Here is a 27,774-nt window from a genome sequence, read left to right as displayed (position 1 = left end):
CACTGTCTCCTCTTCCTCCTCCTGCACTGTCTCCTCTTCCTCCTGCACTGTCTCCTCCTCTTCCTCCTCCTGCACTGTCTCCTCTTCCTCCTCCTCCTCCTCCTGCACTGTCTCCTCTTCTTCCTCCTCCTCCTCCTCCTGCACTGTCTCCTCCTCTTCCTCCTCCTGCACTGTCTCCTCTTCTTCCTCCTCCTCCTCCTCCTGCACTGTCTCCTCTTCGTCCTCCTCCTGCACTGTCTCCTCTTCGTCCTCCTCTTGCACTGTCTCCTCTTCCTCCTCCTCCTCCTCCTCCTCCTGCACTGTCTCCTCCTCTTCCTCCTCCTGCACTGTCTCCTCTTCTTCCTCCTCCTCCTCCTACTGCACTGTCTCCTCTTCTTCCTCCTCCTCCTCCTCTTCCTCCTCCTGCACTGTCTCCTCTTCTTCCTCCTCCTCCTCCTCCTACTGCACTGTCTCCTCTTCTTCCTCCTCCTCCTCCTCCTCTTCCTCCTCCTGCACTGTCTCCTCCTCTTCCTCCTCCTGCACTGTCTCCTCTTCTTCCTCCTCCTCCTCCTCCTGCACTGTCTCCTCTTCTTCCTCCTCCTCCTCCTCCTGCACTGTCTCCTCTTCCTCCTCCTCCTGCACTGTCTCCTCTTCTTCTTCCTCTTCTTCTTTCTCCTCCTCCTCCCCCTCCTCTTCTTTCTCCTCCTCCTCCTCCATCTTCTTTCTGCCTCTCTCATCTCGCTCCTTGCTGCCTTCTGGACGAGTTATTTTGCATTCCCGTCCTCACTCCTCCATCTGCTTCATAACAAGGAGAGCAGGAATTAATTAATAGGCTGATAGTGAGGCCTGAGAAAATAGAGGAGAAAGTGAGCTGAAAGGGAGAGGAAATCTAATCAGATAGGATCCAGTCTGTGTGTGGGGGGAGTCTGCTGGGGCTGTGTGTGTGTGTGTGTGTGTGTCTTCCATATTTCCAATTCCCCACCTTTCCTTTCCTTGTCCTCCACCACTTATGTCCTCCAGCTGTTTCACTGCTCTTAAACATTTTGTCTCATCCTCGCCTTTTCGTCTCTTCCTCCTCCTCTCCATTGATTCTTTTGATAAACAGATTAATATTTCCCCCTCCGTCTCCAGCCATGTTCTGTTTGCATTTGTGCATCGAACAGGCAGCATATAGTTTCTTGGCTGCCAGCTAAATTGATGTCAAAATGCCATCCTCATGCCACAATGATTCAAATTTCTTATTTCCTCCCCTCTCTTACGCCGACAAGCCATCCCTTCCGTCTCTCTCCCCATTTCTCACCTCCCCTCGCCAGGCTCTCTCTCCCTTTTTTCTTCTGTTTGCTGTCTAAAACCGTCTAATGAAATTCATACAAAACAAGATAGCAGACTCGATGCCTTTCTCTTCCTGTCTTCTGCTTCTTCTTCTCTGTTTGTTTTTCTTTCACATTCTCTCCCGCTCCATTTACCCGTCTCTTTTGTCCTCTTCCTCTGTCCTTCATACTTTTCTCTGTCTCTCTTTTGTCCTCTTTGTTTCTCTCAATGGGCCTACTTTTCTCCTAAACATCCTATCCTTCCTATTCCCTCCCCCTTCACATCTCCTGTTGTCTTTGAGTTTATCCTTCCTAGTCCCTTGCCATATAAAAAAAACGTTCTCCATTAGAGGCAGAGAATTGTTGAAAGCATTTTGGCTATATCTCCATTCAGTAGAGATTGTGTGTGTGTGTGAACATCTTGTAGACAAACACCTGCATTAGTTTAACCGAAATGAGAAGTGGACTCCTGCTTTGCCTCTTTACCACTTCGCCCTGCAGCCATCTTGCAAAAAAATATATCTACCGGAGAGGAGGTTTCCGACGAACATTAACAAACCTGAACATCAACGCAAACCCCGGTGAAGTGTGGAGCACCACTGAGTGCAGTAATGAACTCATAATATCAAGCGTTCACTTCAAAAGGAGTGAATGTTTTTTGCATTTTTGCCGCCACATGTGGAGGTTAGGGGAGGGGGGGGGGCTGAAGACAGAGGGAGATGAAAGGACAAAAGGCAGGAGGACAGAAATGGATGAAACTGAAATTTAAAAGAAAATGAATTTAATGCTTTTAATGCACTGATACTTTCTTCATCTCCCTCTCCCCTTTCCTCCTGCTGAATAAAACGTTTATTTGTTTTCTTTGAGTTTGAGAAGGACGATCCCTCTCATGTCTGTCAATTTGGCTCGCAGCTCGTTAGCTTTGTAGCTTCTTTAGCTTTGAACAGATAGCCTTCTGCTTCTACTCAAAGATTATACAATCTTTCCATCAGCACATCTAAAGCTCTTTTTCAAACATGAATTTTTGCTCTTTTTTTGCCTCACAAATATCTTAAACGTGCACCTTCTTTCTGCAATATCACCTCCTTTTTCCTTTTACCTCCATCCTTTATCGTCTCCTTTTACCAAATTTAAAATCCTACACCCTGAAGTTGAGTCACCCCTTCTCCCTCGCTCGCCCGTCAATTCAACAATATCACCCATCTACCACCGGCGCCCACATTCTATCTTCTTCATCCCTTCTTCCAACTTCCATCCTCAACTCTGTATCCCCCTCTCCTCTCGCCTCTCTCCACCTTCTCTTCCTCCCGCGGCCTCTTTGCCATCGTTTCTTTTGTCCTTTTTTGAAACCAAATCCAGCCTCTTCCACGCTCCCACTTTTCCCCACTCTCTCTTTGAGTTCAGGCATCCAGCTTTCTCCTCCTCTTCTTACTCCCACTCCCCTCAGCTTTCCTTCACATCGCTGTTTTTTTGCGTCGAGCCAGGGATGTATAGCTGCCATCTTGTCTCTGACTTACTTATCTCGGTCTCTCCTTCATCTCTGATGATCTAGACACTGCGCTAGGCTCGTTTCTTTACCTCCCTGCTGTTTGTCATATTTACTTCACTATTTCCTCATCACTTAGGCCAAAACAAGATGCCTTCCTCTCCTCACTTTACACCGTCTTTCTCTTTCTTTCTCTCCTCTCTCCATTTTAGTTCTGGGCGCACAGCCACCCCCTTCTCCCCTGCTAACGAGCTCTGAGTGAACCGACTGAAAATGATATGCAATTAGCTCTCAGCCTTCATGGTTTCTGTGTGTGTGTGTGTGTGTGTGTGTGTGTGTGTGTGTGTGTGTGTGTTCACATGTGACAGATTGAGAAGAGTTTGTGTTCTTTCTGCTCTGAATCTAATGCTGGACTTTCTGTTCTTGAGCGTGTCAGGTTAATGTACTTTCCATGTACTATGATAATGTGCGGACGTGTCCTGGGAGGATCTTTCCTGTGTCTCTGCACATGCATGGAAGGTCTCTACTACCATGAGTACTTTCTTCAGTATTTGTCTATTCGTACATGTTAAAAAAAAATTCTGAGCATTAGAGATTAAATGGAATGGAAAAGAAAGTGTGTGTGTGTGTGTGTGTGTGTGTGTGCGCGCGCTAAGTGCTCACCCCTCTGTCAGAGGTCAGCACATTATACATCCTCTGCTCTGATCTGGTCGACCCCAGCAATCCAACCCCCTGCATAACTAAAGGCTGACAAGATAATTCATTTTAATAGAATTATACTTTAATGAAACCTTCATTGCACTCTTGACTCTGGAGACAACCTGCAGTAATTCTATGATGATCCATGTTAAAGGTGAATGTTAATTTTTTGCCTTGAAATGCTTCCCTTTTGTTATGAAGAAGCACACTGCCGTTCTGTTTGATCATCATACTGCTCCTAAAAGAACAAAGTTTAGCCTTTATTAGAGAGTATTAGAGGCTAGATGCTTTATGATATTGAATAACGGAGGGAAAACGAGGATAGAAGGCCCACTTAGTATATCCTGAACTTGATGTATTATTTACAGCACTTCTTCCTGAAGCAGGTGATGTGAACCATTGGGCGTCTCAAGGATCCTCTTCCTTTCACTAGCTTCAGACCAAAATCAAACCAGAATGTTGTCAGTTGTTGGTCGATATATGTGAAGGTTTGAATGGTTTTATATTATGATTCAACATCGTCAAGCCTCGCTCACATTTACTGGATGTCTGTGGAATGAAGAGCAGGTTTCTGATGTCTTTGATGGTAACGCTCTAACGTGGCATGTGGATAATGGGATGTTTGAGTCGACCGCGTTAATGTTACGCTACAAAATGTTCTGTCAGGTTCGACTACGTTCAGATTTGGTTTGGCTCAGGGGAATCATTTACATCGTGGAGTAAACAATATGTGCGGCGCGTTGATCGGGGGGTTAAGATGAAAGAGGTTTTTTTTTTTTTTTTCTCCTCTCTGAAGATGGTTGGAGGGAAACCCCGTTTAGTTCAATCAGAGTTTAGACTTTTTCCAAGACCATCAGCGCTGATTTGACTTGTTGTCTATAAAGTGATGCTGGAGTGCGTAACTGATGAATGTGCAGAGTTCCACTACAGGGCCGTGGTTGGAAACAGAAAAGCAGGTATGAAGCAGAAATACATGATGGGCTGCAGAGATGAAGGCATCCACTTCCCTGCAGTGTCCACTTTCATTTATTTGTATTCATATATGAAGTGTATCGTAAACCGACTGGTGTGTTTGGAAAAACTGCTTATTCCAATCCGACTTTTTGCTCCCTGCTATGAAATCCTGCAGGCTCAACAAAGACTGAATGGGACTTCTTCCAGTGCCTGGCTGTAAATAACTTTGTCTCCATGTGGTTCTGCAGTATGATACTTGTATCTTTAAGCAGTATGCTGACTTGTGATTTCATCTGAGAGCAAATGTTAGATATTTACAAGCATATTGCATGCCTAAAGCTAGGTGGATGCATAGAAAGAGGGACTAAATGCAAAAATAATGTACTTTGCTGCAAGGTAAAGGTAGTGCCGGAAATGCACAGAGCACATTCAGTGAGGAGACATATGGTCTGTGGCACTGGTGGGGGCTTCCACTTTCCTATTAGATTGTCAGAGATCAAATATGAACTTGGCAGCTCCAGGAGCCCTAAGCAAGGCAAAGACACAACCGGCAAAACACTCAGAGATGCTGTGAAGAGAAAGAGGCTCTTGACATCTTGAAAGATTGATGTTTTCTTTAGCAACGTCAGAGATATAGAATAAGTTCACACCTTTGACACAAGAGAGCTGCAAAACAATGCTGGAGTAGGAGACAGAAAAAAAACAAAAAACTGCTGAAACAAAGAATTTCTGCAGTATTTAGTTTGACATATTTTTAGTTCTTAGTGTTTTTTGTCTTAGTGAAAGTTTGGTATACTAAAGATTGTGTAAATTTAGAAAGATATTCATGTCATTTATAAGAAGAACGGGGCACCGAAGGAAAATATTCACAATTTGTTGTAAGTAATGTTTTTTAATAAGACCTGTTCTGACAAAAACAAAACTAAAACGACTTTATTATCACTGTTTCCTGGGTTCCACGGAGCATAGCAGACAACAAGAGAGATTTCAAACGGGTTTCATTTGATCGCTTTTCATGTGATGGATGTTATTTGTCAAATATGCACCAAAAATCAATTCAGTATAATCTTTAAGGCAGGTCGAACATTATCGCTTCAGATAATGTTTGAAGCTCCTGTACTGAAGATGGGCCTTAAGGTCAAAACTAGTGTAAAGAGCTTATTATTTCAGTTTATATTGTGCTGACATCATGCTTTATATAACGTCATAAACTGTAATGGAAGTCCCACAAGCCAATTGACACTAAAGCTGACCTTTTTCCAGGTAGTGTTGTCGCTCAGGAGAACTTCTTGGTTCCTAGAACTCTGGACAAAAAGACATTAAAGGTCCATGTTTATGTCCACTGAATGGTTCTTACTCCACAGGGTTCATACACGATATGGACTTTATACTTAACATTTATATTTCTTGCTTAAGGTGAAAATGACAAAACTACTTCAACATGGTCACAGATAATTAGTCAGCTTTTTAAACATTGAATGTTCATGTTATAAGACTTGGCTGTAAATGAAATAAAAGGATACTTTTCAGACTTTTTCCATAGCCGGAGTTGGACTACAGTAAATGCAACGACATACGTCATGCAAGTTTAACCAGGAAACAGACACCAAAGCTGATCTGTGTGTGCATATAAAACTGGTCTATTGTTATCCTGATTCCTGCTCCCGTCTGCTGCGGTTGACTTTTTTTTCCATGTCACGCCCCAATCCCGAGAAAAGTAGTGAAATCCATTCCCGATCCTGCGGGAATCCCACAGAAATCCCATGAGCCCTCTAGTTCCTACCATGTCAATACATCACTCTATAAACATGACATGCATATGTAAGGAAGAGTCAGAAGTTATTTGTCTGTCTTGATTTGTTTCAGAAGATAACTTTAAGAATAAAGCAAAATAACAATAACAAATATATTGTGATATAATGGTTTGATGGTAAATGTGTTTGTATCTTTAGCTTCTTTAGCTGCCTTCAATAGTTTTATATAATGACTTCTATGGCGCTCCAATTGAAACGCTGATCTACAGACATGGTACTGTATTATTGCATGTTGAAGTATGGATGCATGAATGTTTAATGTCTTATATAACATTCAGTTCTGATTCCATAAGAGATGATAATGCAGCTCATTACATCGACTCAGAATCAAACTGTCATCACTGGTTCCTTTAATGTCTGTCTTTACCTCGCTGCAGATGTTTCTGACCTCGTCACTCTCCGTCCGTCCTCTGTTTCCTCTACAGTAACTGTTATTTCCAACCAGCAGTATTTATTGTCATCATGCTCTTGTGGAGGATGTGCGTTGGCTCCGGGCCGTTTCTCCAACTCCCGCTTTGCTGAAGGCGTATCACCCTCGTCCTCTTCCTTGAAGTTCGGCCTCATTGTGGAACTTGCTAATGATATAAGGGACTTTTCTTCAGTAACTGGCTGTACTGAGGGACAGATGTTGCTGCAGGCTCTTTAATTTGTCAGAGTCAAATTAGTATACAATGAATTTCATAAACCCTCGAGGGGACTCATTCAATCAGTGTTGCCTTATGTTTTCAAAAGAGAAGAATTATGTGAGCAAAAAGAACTAGGCCAAACATGATTTATATTTATATTCGTAGTCTAAGCAGGGATGCCAAGCGTTTGACTCTAGACTCAGGAAATGTTCACATGGGTTGTTTGCCACTGAAATGTGTTTATTTGCATAAAAATACAGGGCTTATCATGACTTGGTGTTGATGATTTTTTTTTTTCACTTTAAGTGCTGTTTTTGGTTTGCTTTACTTTTCATGAATATGCAAATACTCTTAGAAGTGATTGGGGAAATAAGTGAACTACTGACACAACAAAATAATGAGCAAAGGATACTTTCTCTGTAATCCAGCTTTAGTGTTGTTTGTCATTGCCTTTGATTCAGTCTGAATTTAGGAGGTTTAGATTAGAGGAATAAATGAAGGACTCAAGAAATATGAGCTTTAGATGGAACGAGTGAGCTTGAATCCTCCTGGTGTACTTTTGTTTCTCTTCCTCTTTTGTGTAAAAAGAACTACAGCTGAGAGTGTTAGAATAAACTGGATTATTCTCTAAAAGTCTCCTTAAATGGCTGCAGTCCACTGGAGCTAACAATCTGCTGGACCCAGAAAAGCCAAGTAAGTGATATGAGTCTGGTAACCCCCAGCTGGTATCCTATTGAAGGACTAAAGAACTGGGAAACTGAGAATCTTTCCATAACAACTGTTGGGTGCATTGCTCATAAAGTGACTCATTTCATCTTGTCCTTTTTATTATGTGAAAACAGGAGCAGAGCTGACTGATTAAAAAAAATAAATAAATAAAGTGTAACAAAAACACGCTAGCGCCCGTCCAAGTTATCAAGAGTGGATCTGCTTTTTTTCCACCAACACATTTCACACCAGACTTCAGAATAATTGTCCTTCTGCTTGGCCAGAATGTGGCTACCAGCTAATTGAGACATTTAGGAGAAGGAAGCCAAGACGGTGTCCAACAGCTGAGCTGGTTTGCTAATGTGTGTGTTCCTCTCTCTCTCTCTCTCTCTCTCTCTCTCTCTCTGCCTCTTTCAGCCTTTAAACAGAGAGGCGCTGCAGTCGTCTGAGTGTGTGTTTATGTGTGGCAGAGGACCGGGTAGCGGGGGCAAAGCAATTCAAGAATAATGTGTTCATCCACTGCTGCATTTAAATCTTAACCAGGAAACAACGGAGACCTTTATCCATCTCTGATAAGCAACATTAGACTGTGAGGTCATGAAGCTTAACCCAGCAAGTCTCATTTGAGCTTTGTGTGTATGTGTATGTGTGTGTGCCTGTATTGTTGCTAGGCAAAACAAATTGTCTTTTTCTATCTGACTCAAAAGCTAATCATTGTAGAGCAAGAACCACAAGAAGAGGTTTTGTTGTTCCAGCTGAGTGACACAGTCATGACTTGTTTTCCTGTTTTAATTTTAAGTGTTCCTCTTAAAGGTTGAAACCATGATCTAGCTGCCATTGAGATCATATCTAATCAAACAACAGTAACAAGCTAAAGACGTGTTGTTCTTTGGAAGACTGGATTTTCTATATCCTGGTGGTTTCCCCTGGAGCTACAGCAAATTAAACTAAAGTTTCTATGATTATAATGTCAGTGATTTTAGAGGCCAATAACGGCTCAAAATGTTTGGATTGAATAAAAGGCTTCAGTGGCCTTCTATCGTTGGTGTTGGCTGAAAAAAATGTTCTCCACAGTGATACAAAGGGAACTTTAGGGCTATTCAGTAAGTGTGCGGCCGTCAATTAAACTTTTCACCTCATCACCTCTCTCTCTCTCTTTGTGGAACAGCGTGGACCTGGTGCATGCCCAGCTGCATGTGTGCGAGGGCCGCAGCCTGCCAGAGCTGAACCTCAAACAAGACAAGATCAGGGTCAACGGCTGTGCGATCCAGTGCAGAGTGACGACCGAAGACCCGGCCAGAGGCTTCCAGCCGGACACCGGGAGGATTGAGGTAGGGTTCACCTCACCATATAACTCAAGGCTGAACTCTTAAGGGGAGATAAAATAAGGATAGTGGAGGAATAGTTTTCCTCTAACTTCGAAAGGAGTGAGAAAGTCGGCAAGGAAACACAAATCACAGTAACAAGACGACTATAAATGTGCATTATAGTTAATTTGACACTTAGGCTTGTGAAAGCCAAACTCATGGCTAATCGGATGGTAACGTGCTCTCAGCTCTTATAAGCTTGTTTGATATGTTTTTATGATGTATCGTAAAACCAGCTTTGATATATTCTGCATTTGCCTAAAGAAAAAAATCACTTACTAGAGTGTTATGGTTATGAGAGATAATGGAAAGTCTCTGACTAAATGTGTTATCGTATGTGTGAACACACGTGCACACCACACAGTCACAGCTGCAGGGATCATCCAGAGTTAAAGCTCTGTCACATTGATCCATGCTGTGGCTCTCAGCGCTGCTATTTGAAATGTACATTTCTGTACGAGGTCTGTGCGTGGCATGACATGATTTCCCCCGTTTGCATTTCTGTTTCTGCATGGCTGAATGCTAGTCCATGTCTGTGTCTCTGCGAGAGGGACATCTATGTGTGTCTTTAGTGTTTAAATGGATTTTTATGTAGCTGCAGATTTTTTTATTTTGTCAATGTTTGGTGTGACAATGAGCGGTCAAAGTTTCTGTCCATTTCCCTTTTGTGTGAAAGGAAAAGTGATATTGTTTGACAGTGTTCACACATGAGCGGACACAGAGGTCACTATACGAGTGCTCTGTGTTTCCATGCACAGGCACATGTCCTGCATTTCCTCACACCATCCGCCATTTCTCATAGTGTCCCTATAAATCTCTCCCCCGCTGATGAGGTCTGATCCCTCAATGCTTTGTGCTGTCAAGTCCTTTCGCCCTTCAACCTAAACTGTACACCCACCCGCTCCTCCTCTGTTTCCCTTCTTCTCCTCAAACCTCCTCCGTCCTGCTCCCCTCCCTCTAATGTGTTCCTTTGTGCTGATTCTCTATTAGCTTTTATCGGCCTTAACTGTGTCACAAAGCGCTTTACAAATAATTAAATGGTAATGAAGGCCCGTTTGAATCAATAAAAATGGCAGACTAGAATTAAAGCAAGGTTTAATCGGAATAAAAGAGGCATTTATCAGAATAAAAACAAATTGAACCTTGTGCTAAAGATAATTATAAGAGATAACGGTGCTTTTGACCTCAGCAGTGCGTTGTGCTTACACGAGCCTTGGGGTGTGTGTTGGCTATGGCGAGGATGTTTGTTTGTAGCCAAGACTCAGCTAAACATGGCCGGATTCTTTTTTTAGGAGGAGAAAGATGATATAAATTCAGTGTGAAATAACTTGTCTCATAATATGACACAGATGCAGTTTTCTTCAATGTCTTGGAAGAAAAGTGCAATCCACAGCTCGGCACTGCTCATACGCAGACACAGGAAGCTGATCAATGTTCTGATATTATTGTGCGAATGTCAAATTTACTGCGATAGGGAAACTATAAATTCCCGGAGACCCTCTGGACTCATAACGTGCCCTCGCTCTTTCAGCATGCCATCGATGCTGTGAATAAAATACTGATATTGCTGCCTAGTGACTTAACAGCATGATTTTTGACTCCTGGGATGTGATTGAAGTCGATGTGCACTGGTAGCTTTCCAATCAAACAAATCATTTCTCTCTCTCTCTCTCTCTCTCTCTCTCTCTCTCTCTCTCTCTCTCTTAGTTCTGAGCGAGCTTGAGAAACTACATGGTTGTGTTGTGCACACAGATTTATTTCAATTTAATCTACGTCCATTAATTTATAACCCAGGGGTGGCTGTTGTAGTTTATAAACAGATTATGTGGCTCAATGATTGGACTGTTTTTTTTAAAAAAAATATTATCCTGGATAAATCACCCTGACATATAAAATATTTAACAGACAACAGAGCACTATTTAAATCAGCAGAGGTATCAGCAATTTAAAGACATGCCCATCATGTTTCTTTCTCACTTGCTGGGTGCATTACTACTCACTGTGAAAATGGACGTGTACCCTGTATAGTGCTTTTCTCAGCAAGTTATCTGAAAGACCATGGAATAGCTTGTGACCTTCCCATTTCAAGGACTTTCTGCCTTTTTTTTCCCACTATTTATTTTTTCTCCTTTTCTCCCCCTGCATCACTCAAGCTTCCCTCCCACCTTTCCCCTCCTCTTAAAATAATGTACATATTCCCCCTATACTTACCCCCCCATCCACCACAGCCTCATTCCCTCTTCTGCCCATTTCCACCCCACAACAACCTTTTCTCTGATATTATCTGTTCGCCATCTCTCTTTCCCCACTGCCCTCTTTTTCTCCACTTTACCATTTAGCCTCACAGTGGCGATATGAAACATGTCAACAGAGCGACAGCCCCAGCCCCACCATTACCATGCAATATAAATGAAGCAAACACAATCAGCACAGGAAAGCCTGGATGTAGGAATGCTACGTTTGAGGGACAGATGAATAAATCATGAGAGAAGGGCTTGTGACAGGGTCAGTGACTGAGTGACGCAGTGAAAGGTGGAGAGCAGGACGGTGAGAGTATCGTCACGCTATGGGCTTTTAGGTCTCTTGAAGCTTGGGGGGGGGGGATCTCTAATTATCTTCGATGATATGGAGTCATTTCTGCAACATTTTAACAGAAATTTCAGAGACGCAAATGGCCAAAGCAGAGTTTGGAGGATGCCACAGTGTCTTACCACTTTGAACTTAAACTAGTGCTTCTTGCACTCTTGAACATGCTGCCTGTCGACTCCCATCTCATGTAAGAGAGCGGCTGTGTGGCAGCAGGAGAAAGAAGGAATCAGACACTGCAGTAGAAAGGTTCCTGCTTCTAGTTAGCACAACAATTGGCACCAAAGTTTACAATTCTTTTACTTCTTATAAAATGCTTAAAATGTTGGAAGCCTGCAGGAGAGAAGAGAGATTAATTGGAATGGAAACATAAGAGCTGAACACAGACGGGGGGGGGGAGGAACATGTGTTTTTGAGTAGAGGTACTGATTCTGTTTGTGAACAAAACAGAAGCAAAGCTCCAACAGGTCAAATCTGTAATGGATACACCCTTGTTTTGCATACCATTGGAGTTCATTTTCTGGGACAACTTGGACAAAGAGAACAGACATGGGAGCTTTTTATCCAGTTCTCTCATCCCCTTTTAATGGGGCTTTCAGTGCAGATGAAAGGAATAGGTGAGAAGATCGCCAGACAGAAAGCAAAGAGGTTACGAAATAGCACCAGGTGTGAATACGGAAGGGAAGAACGCGTGTTAGAGAAGTCATTTTACACCCCGCCGTCGCTCGGCTTCTGTTCAAAAATCTGACCCTCAAATGCAGTGTCCCTTTTGAACATCTGGTGCTGCGTGTTGTGTTGAAGACAGTTAATGGACAACGCAAGGCTTTTCAAAAAGTTTTCACTCTGACTTTGATTTTTTTTTTTGTTTAAAATCTAAAGGTCATAGAAAAGTAAAACGGGGCGTCATCTTTGGGTTGGTGACTGAACTACAACCGACGGTCTCAATTCAAGCGCCATATCGTCCAGTATCATCAATAAGGGTTAAAATCACTGTTCAGCCAAGCTTTTCCTAATAAATGGTGATTTTGTGCAAGAGAGTGTGCAGGATTTCGTCACGCAAAAAGAGGTCGAAATTCAAAATATTTCTGAAATCTAGCATCATCTATGACCCTTAAATGTTTCTACATCTTCCTGTAATAATGAATACAAGAAAGAAGGAATTGTGAGTGAGTCAAAGAGCTCGGTCTCCACGGGGGAAAGATCTGCCAATGCTGTATCAGATGAGAATGACTTAATGGATGCATAACTAGCTACAAAACAGAGCAAATCCAGTGTTCAGGTAGAGAGGAATACAGGGTATATTGAGAAATAACAGTAGGGTGTGAGGCGCACAGGGATGAGAGTGGGGGGGTAGAGGCAGAGGCTTCAACAACGACGATGAGGAGTGATGGATGTCATAGCACGCGGGTAGCGGCAGCCCTGTCGGCAGAACGACAGCGAGGGATTGACTGCGTGCTTTTGGATCAAGCAAGCAGGGAGGGAAGGAGAGTATTAAAGCAGCACCTTGACATTTTGTATTTTAATCTATTTTTCTTGCGCAGGCACTCACAGTTACAGTCGATGTATCCGCCAACCTTTTGGTCACATGAGCTCTGTGATTAGTTTAGCTCGCCCATTTCTAAGGAGCACGAGTGGAAAAGCCTTCACCATAAGTGGCTGATGACGACAATTTACCCGAGCCAGAAATCATATCAAATCAAAATAAAGAGGTGGAAATAGAGCTTTACAATATATACTCTGCAGGGACAAACAGGAGGTGGGCCAAGGTCTGGTCTTTCTTCATCCTGTACAAATGTGAAGGAGTGGTTGTGAAATTTGTCTTTGTCGATATCTGATTTCATCAACAAGAGAGCAACAATTGTAGTTCTCGTCTTCCCGTCTACCTGCAAATCTATCCATCAATCTTTTTGTTACGGATATCTCCATTTATTGGAGTGAATCACTCCATCACGGCTCTCTATTTCAGCCATCATATGTTCTTCTTTTCCCTCTTTCCGCCTCGTCTACCCGGCCCTCTTTACTTATTTTTTCACCATATGTCCTAACCCTTATTTTCTGTTTCTTGTCTCTTTGCCGCCATCATATTTCGCCCCATCCTCTCATCCCTCACCTCATTCTTACACTCCCTCCATATCGCCTTTCCTCCTCCTGTCCTTACATTTTCTCTCTCTACCCGGCGTCTCTACAAAACAAAAGCAAGTCGTCAGGCCATACTGTTCCCCTCTTCCTCGCCTCATTCTTATTGTCCACCTCTTTGTGTAACTCATTTCAGTTCCTCAATTTCCCCCCCACTTTGCTCTCTCTCTCTCTTCCCTCTTTCCTTCCCACAGTCATGCATGATTCAGTCGGCTAAAAAGAAAACACCAGCATGTACATGTAGCTCCAGAGAAACAAAGCCCATCACACTGGCTGTTTTGTAAGCTCAAATGGAGCTACAAGACCTCACTGCCTGATCTACCTTTCTCCCATTCCTTTTTTTTTTTCTTACCAGTCTGGATTTGAATGTCCAAAAAGGATTTAACTACCATCCCATATTTTCTCCCATAAATCAGATTTCTCCTCTCCCTAACCAGCGTTACTCACATCTGTCTCTATTTCCATCAGCCTCCACCAGCACGCCTCCTCCTCCTGTTTGTTTCTTTTATTGGAGCACATTTGCATACATCACTCAATGTTTTAATAATAGGTTTTACAATGCTGCTGTGTGTGTTGTGTGCGTCTGTATGCAAGCTTGTCTGTCTGCTTTTGTAAAAAGAAAAGCACGGGTTCCAATTAAAAACCATGTTTCACTTGTTTTTCCTCATCTTCGTTTGCACACCAGACACATCCTGCACCTTTTTGACTGTCTCACTTAGTTACCGTTATCTCCCATTTTGTTCAGTGCCATAAACACACCTATGGAATTGCTCGTGAAAGAGCTCGAGTGTTTTTCTGCTTGTTGGGCTAAAATGAAGCAGAATCTATGGCTGCTTTCATCTCTGTTTGTTTTTGAAGGTCTGAAAAGTCTCAATTTAACTACCATGCAAATCAAACAACTTTCAACTTCCAAGCTATGTTGGAGTTGTTTCCAAGTATCTGAATTTAGAAATACCAAGGGCTAAGTGCTTCACAGCTTTTATGATCAGCTACTTTTTCTAGCTCTGTGTGACACGATGTTTTTGTTTCTTTCTTCTCTGAGCAAAGCATTAGAATCTCTAATTTAACCCCCAGCGCAGTTGTTGAAGTTGAAGTCACATGATGTGGTTCCTCTGCCAAGCACGATAATCTTAATAAAATCCTGTTCATCCCTTCTCCTGGTTTTACCTTAGACTGTGTTGAGTCTTCTGAACCAGTTTTTTCTCCCTCACGCTGTTTTAAAATAGCTAAGATCTTAATGTATGGAATAGATGCACCAAGGTAAATGTGAAAGCAGACTATAGCTTGTGAAACACACACACACACACACACACACCCACCATAAGGACAAAGAGAGCATGGGGGACACACAGGCTCTTCACACGCCACCTTGTTAACTCTGGTAACATCCAGGATCTCTGACCAGGTGTTAGAACCCCAGACACACACACACACACACACACCTGCAGGAGGGCAAACCAGCAGCACCACAGGAACGGACACACATGCAGCAGCACGGGGTGTAATTTCCACAGCAACCACCTTTGACCTTGAGAAGGTCATGCGTGGAGATCCTCCAACGTGAGCTGACTGTCTCCTGCAGAGTGTGTGTGTGTGTGTGTGACGGAGAAAGCAGTACGTGTTCCTTTATTTTAACTGTGTGTGTGTGTGTGTGTGCTTATCCTGGTGTTTTATTCACATAATCTCTGGTCCGATCTCATCATACTTTGAGCGATACAATACCCCCTCACCCCCCTCCATTTCTGCCACTCATCGACATGGTAATTATAGAGCTAAATTAGCCCACTATTTTATGGAGTGACATTTCTCCCTTCCCTCCATTAGTCCAACCTCCTCTCAATTCTCTGCTCATGCGTTAAGGTAGGATCGCCAAATTACCGTCTCACTTTCTTTTCTCCTGCTCTGCCTCCATCCTGCCTCCCATCCCTTCCATTTTCTCTCTGTTGTCTCATCATTTGTAATTTAATTAATCAAAAGAGCCAGACAGAAATCATTACTAATAATATACAACCCTGCACCAAAAAAAAAAAAAAAAAAAAATCATTACTAATAATATAGAGTTGGAGACATTTTAATCATTAACAATTCCAGCAGTTGAAAGTGTTGAGAAAAGCTTGAGGCTTGGTCGGAGGTTTTGGCCCGTTTGATTGCATCGCACATATGTGTCAATACAGCGAGTTCAGCTTTTCAACCTGTTTGTGCAGCTCGTCCAGGAGAGTCTAATGTGCCGAAAGTGGGGAAACATGCATGAGCGCACTCAATAAAATGCTCTGCCACACTCTCAATTTTCACTTTTAACAGCTTCTGGTTCCACATGTCGTAAAAGAGATCCCCAACTATTGCAGGTAATCAATGGAATCGATTTTTTTTTTTTTTTTTAGCATCATTGCTGTGACTCAGACTCCCTTCACTGATGTAAAACTCCTCCCAACAATGAGTGCTAATGAGTACCGCCTTCAATTTGTGAGAGAGAAGTTAAATAATCCCTGTAGATAAATGTGTTCCGTTGCTGAAGAAATGGCAAATGGATGCTTCTCATGAGGAATAACAACGAAGCACTTTCATGACATTATTCTGAAGCAGACGTTCAAACACTTAGACATAATTAAGAGGAACAATAAATTAGAAAACAAAGCATGAATGACTTTAAATTGATTACCTTTGGTGCAGTATAGCAGCAACAGATACCATATGTGCTGGCTGTACCCTCTGTGCTTCGACGCCAACCTTGCTCATTTCTTAGGACTAACTGGTTGAGCCACAGCTGTACGGCTCGATATTATTCCACAGAATTACTGTGACTCGAATAAAATAAGAGCAAAGGTGCTAATGTTGTGACACTTTATACAGGTGGTGCTTGCATTGCTTTGCCAGTACAGTAGATTATACAATAAGAAAGTTCATTTCTACGTTTCTGGACAAATTTGTTGATGACATTATTCATGACCATAGATATATGTGGGCATGTATGGATATTGTCTCCTTAAAGAGCCCATATTCTGCCCTTTTTGGGGTTCATATATTTAATCTATGTTCCTACTTTTGTACGTTCACAATAGCTAAAGTCTGAAAAAAGTGTCTGTTTTCATGTACTGCTCCTCCTTGCTCCCTCTACTCTCTGAGTCCGTCAGCTACACTCTGCTGAGCCCCCACTGTTAGACCCCACGTGGGCCAAGTCTGCTCTGATTGGTCTGCCGATCCGCTCTGTCGTTATTGGTCAGTTGCTCAGCACGCTTCTCGGAAATTTCAACATGAGCTGCAGGGCTTGCCACAACGAGCCAATGGGCTTAGATCAGTGATCTCACACTGACAATGACGTCGGACTGACAAATTTTTATCGAGGGGGGCTAGAACCGAGCGTTACATGCAGCTAATGCTACAGCTAACAGGAGGACGTAGGAGAAGCCGCATTTCCGCGGACTTTGAATTTTTGCACATAGATGTGCCTAAACATGCACAGGACACTTGGAAAACACACTAAAGAGCATGTAAAACCAGAAAAAGCAGAATATGGGACCTTTAAGTAAAAAGATATTTGTACAAATGACCATTGAAGTAATACCAGGGTTATGTAAACCAACAAACAATAGTATCCCGTGTTAGTCCATATATAAAAGCATACATGGCTTTTTATGGAAAATTGTTATTCTTTAGGTCGCTTTTTTCTTTTATCAGATAGTTGTGCCCTGCGTTCCCATATGTTATCCTGAAAAAACTGTAAAATCACAAAAAAAAAGGTGTTTTAAAGTGATTACACAAAAAAAACAAAAATTCAACATCAACAGCTCTAAGACTATCTCCAGGAACAAACGAGCACAACAGCTGCTCCAACAACAACCACGGCAGGTTTAAGCCTCTCGTTCATCATAGATCATAGTAAATGATGAAAACGTTCAAGTTGTCCATCTGTGTGAGCGATTAGATTCTCAGTGGCAATACATTGAATATCCACAGCATGCTAATCTCAGCCATTAAGATATTAGAAAGGTGACATGCTTTGATATACGTTTCCCCCAGGAACACATACTTAAGCTCAACCCATGTATTATTTTGTAGTATAACTCCATGTGCAGTAATGGCTGTCCTCTTGTCTTCTATCTCCCCACCCCATCCACCACAGCGTATCTCTCCATCTATTATCATTCGCCACATTTTTTCTGGAGCTATTTCCATTTGCCCTCCTCACTTCCTGCTGTCAACATCAATTTCCTCCTCTTTCCGTTGTGATTGTGTTTGTGGACCATACATTATTTACAGGTGTCTTCATGCATACAGGTGTGTTTGTGTGTGTAGAATAGAATGTCAACACACCTTTTTTTTTCCAAGACTCATATTCCTGTCGTTTGGTATTTCTCCAGCCGATTCGCTCTCTCCTCCCCAACTCTTCTCATTCATCATTCCTCCTCTGTTTTCACTCTCTACTATCTCTCCCCCATCCCCTCTTCCATTTCATATTTTCCTCTGCACAAGTTTTCTTTCTAGTTATTATTCACCTTTTCTCCCGCCCGCTATTTCTCATCACTCCCTGGTGTACCTTTGTCTCGTTCCATCTCTCCCTCTCCTCTCTTAGTTGATTTGTTTTTGCAGCTTCATATTTCCATCTTTTGTTGTCTTTCAGCCCCGTTTTCGCATTGTCTTTCTTTGCCCCATTCTCTCCTCACAATTTTGTACCTCCTTGTCTTTTCCCCTCTGCCTCTCCTCGCCTCTTTCCTGTTGCTGATTTGTTTTTGCAAGTCTTCCTTCACTTTCGCTTTTGTCTTTCATTTTTATGCTTTTGTTCCATCGTTTGCTTTCTCAATCTGTTTCCCCCCGTCTCTCGTCCTGTCCCATTCTTTCGTTCTCCCTGCTTCCAATGCTCTCGATGGAAATCTTCTCCTGATTTGTCACCTCTTAGTACCTTATTCCTCCATCGTCCGGGCCCCTCCCTCGCTTGTTTATTTCTTTAGCAGATTCCTTCATTCTTCTCTCCATCTCTTTATATACACCTGATCCCCATCTCCTCGTTTTACAATATACCTTCCTATTTTTGTGACTAACACTGCCCTATTTATCATTCTGTCCCTCTCTCTGCTTTGCATACCTGGATGCCATTTCTTCCAATTTTCCACCATTCCCCCTCCTTGCTCTCTTCTGTCTCTCCTTCTCTCCCACTAGTCCTTCTTTCTATTTATCTGCACCGTCCTTATATCTTCAGGGTCCATGACTGTATTTTTAAGTTGTCTCACGGACACACTGTCATTATTTTCCTCTTCCAGTCTTCCAGTTGTTTTGTTTTTTTTTGCTCTGTATGTGTGTTGTAGGGGTTCATGCCACTTTGTGTTCAGAGATGTTCTTTATGCTGTAGTTAGTAGTGTCTCCTGTCTGCACTCTTTGTTAGTTTTAATCAGGTCTGTTGTTACATTAGTAGAGACTTACCTCTTTGTGACTCATCTGTTGTTTTGAGCACACTGCACGACGATTTAATATGAAACAATTCAAAGTTGTTTCTGTGTGTGAGAGAGAGAGAGAGAGAGAGAGAGAGAGAGAGAGAGAGAGAGAGAGAGAGAGAGAGAGAGAGAGAGAGAGAGAGAGAGAGAGAGAGAGAGAGAGAGAGAGAGAGAGAGAGAGAGAGAGAGAGAGAGAGAGAGAGAGAGAGAGAGAGAGAGAGAGAGAGAGAGAGAGAGAGAGAGAGAGAGAGAGAGAGAGAGAGAGAGAGAGAGAGAGAGAGAGAGAGAGAGAGAGAGAGAGAGAGAGAGAGAGAGAGAGAGAGAGAGAGAGAGAGAGAGAGAGAGAGAGAGAGAGAGAGAGAGAGAGAGAGAGAGAGAGAGAGAGAGAGAGAGAGAGAGAGAGAGAGACCCATTACTTGTGTGTTTTATTCAGTAGGAGTGATATCAGGTAGCTGGTTGAAGGTAAACAGAAATAATTTTCTCTGAAAGTGTTTTCTTCTTTCTTGAAATACAAATTCAGAGGCCCTCAGCATCCAGGCCACATTGAAAAGATCTTTTTTGGCAGAGTGTTTGAAATGCTTCCTGACTGCTGCAGTTACATACACTGAGATCAAGATTCAGAAACTGCCTTGATCATTTGAATGGGGGAACTTACTGGTTAGACAAACTTTAAAAAAACATCCCCTTACTTCCCAGAGTTTGGACATCTGATATTTCCATTGCCAGAAACAGAGTGTCACCTCATTAATGCTTGAACAACGGTTCCATTTATGGATTGGGCTGTGATCTCATTTGTTCTGAAGTGAGAGGAAAACAAAATTGGATTGGATGTTTGAGTTGGATGAAGTGGAAACTTACCAATCAAATAGTAAAATGATGAATGTTTTGACATCTTTTCTGATGGTCTGATTGGAAAGGGCGGTAGGGAAGGAGAGAGAAAATAAAATAGATGGACTGAGAGGAACTTTGTCAAAGAACGGTGTAATCTGAAATGTCACAAAAATATAATCCTAAAATTGGGTTAACAAGGGTTCACATTGAGGAAGGGTTTTAACGCAAAATAACAGCTAACATGCTAAAGTACAGCTATAAACGTAGTACAGCACATCCTGTCAAATCTGACACAATCTAACAGATTTATCCGTTTCTCTTGGGGTCAGTTGTCAGCCTCTGTGACCCTCAGTTGCCAAGGCTGCGCGGAGAAGAGCCAGGCTAATCACAACATGAATCTGACCTCGTTTTTCCCCCGGCAAAGTCACAACTTTTAATTGGTATTAGCGACAGCAGCCGCACATTTCCTCCGAGAGCGCGGCCGCTCAGTCGGACTGGCAGACAAACGGTTCTCTGCATTTTAATGTAACGCCGAACGAGTGAAGGGGAGGCCTCCCGGATTGTTTTTCGGGGCGGCCGCCATTGTGAGAGACCCCCGTGTCCTTCAGCGCGCCACGCATTAGTGAAACAGGAGCCATGGCACGCCTTTGTTCCTCCGTTTTGATTTGATATTATAATGCTGAGACGGTGCCTGTGTGCGAGTTGGTTTTCACATCAGTCGGTGGTCTTTCTGATCCCTGAAAGGAGGAATTAGAGTGAATTAAATGAGTCTGTTTGACTAGAGTAACCAGGATTCCTCATGTTCTAACGGTTAGAAAGGAATTTGGCTCGGACTGGCCATCAAGTCCCCAAAAAAACACATGACATTCCACATAATCTCCATAATAAGCTTAATTACGGAGATGAAATATGTGAATAAGGGTTGGATGGGTGTAAAGAGTCTCGATAAAGTGGTGCCAATGACTATTGTTCACCAAAGCAAGAGCGCTGTCAGAATGGAGGCCACTTTTCTCTGGACTGTTTCTGTTCAAATGTGTTCAAAGTGACTCAGTTTGGAAAGACTTTGTCTCCAATAATTGTGTTTTCACCAAAGCTCTGTCATCTTCCATCATGCTGACCAACCCTTCAACTTTCTCTTCACTTCATCTCTTCTTCTCATCTCTCTCGGAATAATCTTTCCTCCAGGCTCTTTGTATCAATCCCCCTCTCTCTCCCCCCCTCCCCTCCACCTCTCCTCCTCCTCCCTACATCTTCATCACCAACTCTTCCATCTATTCCACACTCTTTTTTACTCTCCCTCCTGACCCCGTCTTTCCCCAACACTCCCCGTGCTCATCTTTATTCCAGCTCTCATCTAGTTAATGTTACTCTTTCTTTCATCTAGTCTCATCTTCTTCGTTCCGTTCGTTCTCTCCCTCCTTGACGTGCAGATTCTGTCGAAGAGGTTTCGGCTCATGTGTCCCACATAACCATGCCTGGCTAAAGAGGGGGTGTGTGTGCGTGTGTGTGTGTGTGTCTTTATGTGTCTAATGCTGTGTTCACAGATTTTATTTTCCCACAGTGTGTTCACTGGAATGTGTCTGCGTTGCACTGTGTTCCTGAATTGTGCGTGCGTTTACAGGTTTAGTGATGCATCTGCATTTGTCTCCTTGTTGCATCTGTATGTATTTCAGTATCTCTGAGGCTGTATGTTTGTGTTGTGTGTGTGTGTGTGTGTGTGTGTGGGGCTGGTTTTATCAGCTCTTGCAGATGGCCCCAGCCTCTCATCCATCGTTCCAGTAAAATGAGGATCCCTCTGAAGAGTGAAGGCACAGAATAAAGGAATGGACTGACAGATATGGAGAGAGAGAGAGAGAGAGAGAGGGGGGGGATGACTCATAGAGGGAGGGAAAGAGTGAGAGAGAAAGAGAGGGTGGAAAGGAAAAGACGAGGTAGGAAGATGGAGGCATCGGGAGAGATAGCGAGAGATGGAAAAGAGAACAGGCCATCAAAAGATGGAGGGTGGTGATGGGAGGGGGGGAGAGAGAGACCCCCAGAAGGGTCTGTTTACATGAAACACTGTGGGGTATGTGAAGTGTTTATCTGAGAGTGTGTGTCCGTGTGTGTGTGTGTGTGTGGGATCTTGATATATGAGTGCTTCAGACCTTTCGGCATACACACTCAAAGTTCAACCAAGTTTTTGATTTTGCAGCCATAAACATATTGAGCTTGTCAACTTTAAGTGACTCTGTGTAACTGTGTGTTTGTGTGTGTGTGTGTGTGTGTGTGTGTGTGTGTGTGTTTGTGTGTGTGTGTGTGTGTTCAAGTAAATGGACATTTGAGTTGATTTTCTTTGCCCATGTACAGTTCCCTGTCAAGATTTGGTCACATAGCTTGAGGTGTGCGTGCGGCTTTGCGTGTCACAGTTGGCTTGCATTATAAAGAGGGTTCTGAAATCGCCGTGGGTTACGCAATGTTTACGATTCAGCAGCGGCAGGAAAGAAAACAACCAGAGAAACAGAGGAGAGAGAGCGAGGGATAAGCGGAAGGGACACGAAGCACTAACAGGGGCGAGGTAAAGGAAGCGGGTGTGTGCGACGCGGAGAGCAGTGCAGGAAGCAGTCAGAAAGGTGAAGGTGTGACAAAAAATGAAAGTCTGACTTTAAACAGCAGAAAGCAAACAGAAAACAGAAACGCTGGAGATGGGAGGAAAAGGGGGAGGAGTAGCAGCTGACAAGTCGATGGAAAAGTGGAAGGAGAAGAAGGTTAACCTGGGTTAGAGAGAGGTTTTTTTGTAAAGTGCTTGAGGATGAAACAGAGTAAACAGGGCAGAGGGGAAAAAAACAGGTCTATGTTGGCATTTTGTCCTTTTTTATTATTTCTCCCTTTTAGGCTGGGAAATGTCACTTCCTGCGCGGCCTTCGATTCTACTTGTGTCATGCAGGATGAGAAGAAATGATGCAGCAGAAGAAAATAGAAGGACATGTAATACAGATGCGCCTCATACAGTACAATACAAAATAAAATCTCTTCTATGGAGGCTTGCTAAATTATGTACCTGAGAAATCCACTTTGGAAAAAAAAATGATTGTAGAGAAGTTGCTGAATCTTGAATCCCTTTGAATAAGGGTTTGCAAAATGCTCTTCCAAATGAATATGAAGTAAGCCGGAATGAAATGCTCGAATGGATTATTTAAAAAACAAAGTTGTACATTTAAGACAACACGGTGAAAGTCTAACCACTAACCCTTTTATCTTCTTCTATTTAAGTTGTCAGCAGGAGCACTGCTGTTTTTTTTTTTATTATAGCTTCTTACCATTTTATCTTTTAGTCTTCTGTGAATTGTTTCGCACCAAAACACCAAGTCAAATTCCTCGTATGTGTAAATCTACTTGGCAATAAGAAACGATTCTGATTCTAAAACAAGTCTAAGAAAGCAAAGAAAAAAATAAATAACGAACCTTATCTTACTGGAAAGAGTCAACGAACCTCACTTTGCTTATTGTAGCTCTTCATTTCAAATCAGAGGAAAGTCAGGGTACAATTAGTTTCTTTCTGTATTTTCTCTCTGAAGCAAAACAAATGAAATGACCTTACTCAAGAGAAAAAAAATCAGAAATGTGAATTAAGTTGAGTAGTATGAAATCATTTCATTCATTTAGAGTTTTCTCTGGGGGTCTTGAACGTCAAATGAAAAAAAGATTGAGAGATTGAAAGTATACTTCACGTTTCCTGTTGATTGCCCGCTATGCGCTGAAAAGACCCCGGACGCTGCCGTCTGAGCGTTGCTTCATTACGTTTCAACCCTAGGGTACAGTGAGTCTAGTGGCAGGGGCTTAGTCTTTGTGTAGAATTTAAGAATGAGTATAAAAGCAGCAGTCGAGGGCCTCAGGGAGTCGAGTGGTACAGAAAGATTTTAAAGGTCAGTTGAAGTGAGAGCTGTGAATAAATAAAAATAAATCCTCAAGATCTTTAAATGAGGCCTAACACCCAGCAGTCATCAGTGGATTGCAGAAAGGCCTTTTTTTAGTTTGCAAAAACAGCTTTATTCATGTCAGAAATCATTATGCTGTTTCTTAAAGGAAAAAGCTATTGCCAAAAAAGATTCAGTATGTTTTATTGACAAAAATTCCAATCATGTTCACCATGCTGGAGGATAATTTGTAATCATAACCAAAGTGATAAAAGTCTGGAGTTAGGAGTAGTTTAATAAAAAGCCATCCACTCTTACATTCGACTGGAAGGGCAATGAGAAGGTTAAAGGGAGGAGACATGAGTATGAGGGATGAGCAGAATCACAGATACAGTTGGAAAAGGAGGGAGGAGGAGAATGAATGAGCTGGGAAAAGCCACCTAATCGAATTCATTTTTTCCAATCCCATTTAGCTGATCCTTAGACGTCACCAGTGACCAGATAAATCAGTCAGGCCTAATGACCACAATGTGTAGGGGAAACAGTCAATCCCGTCATGGATTAGAGCTGGTCCAACTGGTTAAACAGATTTTTTCAGCTGGACTACTGGCAATTAAAATAAAATTAGCAAGACAATTAGCAATTTGAGCCAGAGCTGGATTTTGACTTGCGCTCTTATCTAGTCCATATGCTGTGTGTGAAACCAGCCGTGTTAATATGTCATGTAATTTAATAAAATGAACAGCAGATCTGGCTGGACTCTATCACTTCCTTCACTGCCTTGAGAAACCATTTCAAATGTGCACTCATCACTGATCATGTGACATCCCAGCTCTGGGAGCAACCTTCTGTTTGTGTTTACTCCCTGCATTATCTGTGGAATCCCTCCCGCACATTAAGAATCATGTCTCTTCCTCCTGTGCTCCAGAGAAACCACTGATCCACGTTTTAAATGTCAGAGCCATGATGATCTTTACCTTGACACCAGATGGGTTAAACCTAGAAAACAATTAGCTCTGCTGTCGACTAAAGGAATAGGCCTACAGTTAGAACAATTGCTTCACCAACATAATGTATCTATGTTTTGGTAAGTTTGTCTCACTGTAGACTTCTCAAAGCTGAAAAATGTGGTGATCAATTCAGAAGTGAAAATCTTAGCGTTTGGAGATCCCCTACAGAGACAGGAATCCAACCAGCAGTACATTCATCTTGTACAGATAGCTGGAGGATTTGGCTCCAGCCCTACAGCAGCACCATTTGTTTCCAATCTCCATATTATCCCCATTAGCTCCCATTCACATTCTTGTCTCCACCTTCCCCTGCCTGCTCTGCCTGTATAATGTACTCGCTCCAGGCCCACAGGTTGTTGAGAATCTTCTGCCTGTCGCACAAATGTGTTACCATTCCCCTTGCTTTACTGCCGTACCAAAGAGACATTCCCACGCCACAGTTTTGGTGTTTTCTCTGAAATGTGTCCCGATTTCTGAGCATGTGTTTAAGCTGAAAGAAAACTCGCCATCCATGAAATTTTAAAAGCAAAAACCGCTAAAAATGTCTCCCTGAATTCCTGAAAAGCTGCTTGAGTTATTTCCTCCTCCTCGCCAAAAGCGGCAATTGCATATTTAGGCCGGCCAGTGTCGGTCGCCCTGCTGTAAGGTCGTGCTGGAGCCGGCCGTGGCCTGTGCAGCTGAGCGTTATGGACCATGTATAATAATAGCTCGGCTGAATTGAGATGTGTGGGTGTAATGTGGTCGACGCTGTCTGGGATGAAGTCATTAAACTGACAATATCTTAACATTCCACACATGACGGATTATCGACTGTCGAGCCAAGAAATGTCACACTAAGCCTAGCGTCCTCATTTAATAACTTATTTTCCACTTTGCCAAATCCACTCAAAAAAGAAAAAAAGAGAAGAGAAAGAGAATGCATTGCAGTAGAGTAAATGTCAAATGGCGTTTTGAGGTTACATGTGGCATGTTTTCAGCACAAAATGCGGTAAAGCTCGTAAATAACTTAAGCCTGTCTCTGCAGATGTTTAATTTGAGCTGGTAGCTTATAGATTTAATCAGAAGTAATGAGAAATTTAAATATTTAAAGACTTCTAGAGGCGTAGAATACCGCTGTTGATAAATGACTGTAAATGCAAAATTGCAAAATGGCAGGAAACACGGAGGAAAAGAAAAGGGGGCGAGGGTTATCATCAGATGAACGACGACTAATGAATGTTTTTAATTACTTTAAAGCTTTGAAATAGTTTTCTTCAAAGGAATCTACAGATAGTTCCTTCTGTAACGCCATGTCTTTCCTCCACCTTTTACAGGAACACTTTCCACTTTCTTCATGTGCGTGCACTGTACCGCCATAAAAATTGATTCATGACAAAGAAAGAAAAGGTTTTCTTTTTCATTTTAAGAGAATTTATTTTACTCCTGTAAAACTAAATACCGAAAAGGTCTCAAAGGATCATGGTAACACATTTCACACCTGTATGACGCGGGTACCAAACATTCCATGAATCATAAAAGTTCACTCCAGGATATTTATTTCCATCCTAAGGGCAGTGTCCAAACATCCAGCCAGGGCTGCTCTTACAAGAAGGGTCTCTGTAGCACAGTCATTCATGTTCCTTCTCCCTGCTCCTCTCTGCTCTCTGTAGTATTTTTTGAAAGCAGCTCAGCAGGGTGAGAGGAGCTCGGCGGTGGCATTATACTTCAATAAAAATTTTCCCCTGACCTTTCATTTTTATAATAAAGCAAAATTTCAAGACACCTTGGTTCACTCAGTGCCATGTTAGCCCGCAGCCAAAGTAAAGTCAGCTGGGTGTCTCTGCGCCGCTGTGACACACAATCTCTGGTTTTAGCCGGCCCTGAATTGTGGTGCTACATCTGACTGTGGAGAAAAGGATTTCCCCTTTCTTTTCACAGAGCTAAAACAAATCTCCAAACAGCGTCCGGTTCAACAGAAATAGAGGTTTTGCTTTAATGTGCTGCATTTTCTATTTGAACTCAGAGGAAGTGGATCTGTAAAAGCTTAAAGTCCTTACATAAGGACCAAAAAAAAAGTACCTGCACTCTACTATTTTCCAAGACCTGCAGTGTAGCTCCTATCTTATTTTATTTCTAACTGGCAACATTTTATCTCATTTTAAGTCTAAATGACAGAGTGCAGCTGAGGGTGACTCAGCGTTAATACAATTCATTGTTCCCTTGGGTACCGTCGCCATCATTATCCTGCTCAGGTTGGACACTTCAGAGGTGCTGCGAGCGGCAGGGTTGTGTGTAAAGGAGATAAATTATATGTAGTGTGCTTGTGCTCACAAATTGGCAAACAGCACATATTTATGGGTTTGGTTAAATGATTTGTGCATGTTAGTGTGATGTGGGTCGATGCATTAGGATTCAATTGAAAAGAGCACATTTGCCTGTGCACATTGGATTATTTAAGACAAGACATTTCAAATAGATGGAATGACTGAATCACATTAGAGTAGGTCATGTAGACATCTTTTCAAGACAGTAAGTCTCTGAAAGCCACGCATAAATCTCACATATTACTGAGGGAGAGAGCAGTGAGGGTCAACAGAGACCGGTGTGGAGAGGGAGGGATGAAAGAGTGGGGGGGGGAAGCTTGACGGATGCTGAGAGCGAGAGAGGACAGCCTTCCTCCTTTCCCCCTTCTCTCCCCAGTGTGGCCATCTGCACGGAGTGCGATTAATCATCCTGTATCCCCAGACATGGCGAGCCAATGCTGTGACACTCAAAGCCTGTGCGTGCTCGTGTGAATACCGCACTTGTGTGCCATTGTTTTGGGGTGTGCGCTTTAATTCTCCAGCCAAGTATTTGGATGCATGTGTGCGTGTTTCGGCTATTTCTACAACCAAGTGTTAGCCTCAGCCTGTGTGTGTTTGCTCAAGTGCTTGTGTGTTGGAGAGAGACACAGACAACAAATGTGTGCAT

General features: G+C 42.6%; 1 protein-coding gene and 1 pseudogene across 3 annotated transcripts in view; one reads left to right on the top strand and one right to left on the bottom strand.

Annotated features, from left to right (window-relative positions):
• The window catches only part of LOC132958292 (pyruvate carboxylase, mitochondrial-like), a 275,195-nt gene that overhangs the window by 76,903 nt on the left and 170,518 nt on the right, over positions 1–27,774 (top strand). For all 3 annotated transcript variants that reach the window (XM_061031022.1, XM_061031024.1, XM_061031023.1), the window contains exon 11: positions 8,745–8,907. In XM_061031022.1, coding sequence (XP_060887005.1) covers positions 8,745–8,907 — 163 coding nt within the window. The remainder of the gene's footprint in view (positions 1–8,744; positions 8,908–27,774) is intronic.
• LOC132958847 (cilia- and flagella-associated protein 251-like) lies at positions 58–669 on the bottom strand (annotated as a pseudogene).

The sequence above is a fragment of the Labrus mixtus genome, chromosome 23 (assembly GCF_963584025.1).
Source record: "Labrus mixtus chromosome 23, fLabMix1.1, whole genome shotgun sequence".
Lineage (NCBI taxonomy): Eukaryota > Metazoa > Chordata > Actinopteri > Labriformes > Labridae > Labrus > Labrus mixtus.
This window is presented reverse-complemented; position numbering and strand designations above follow the sequence as displayed.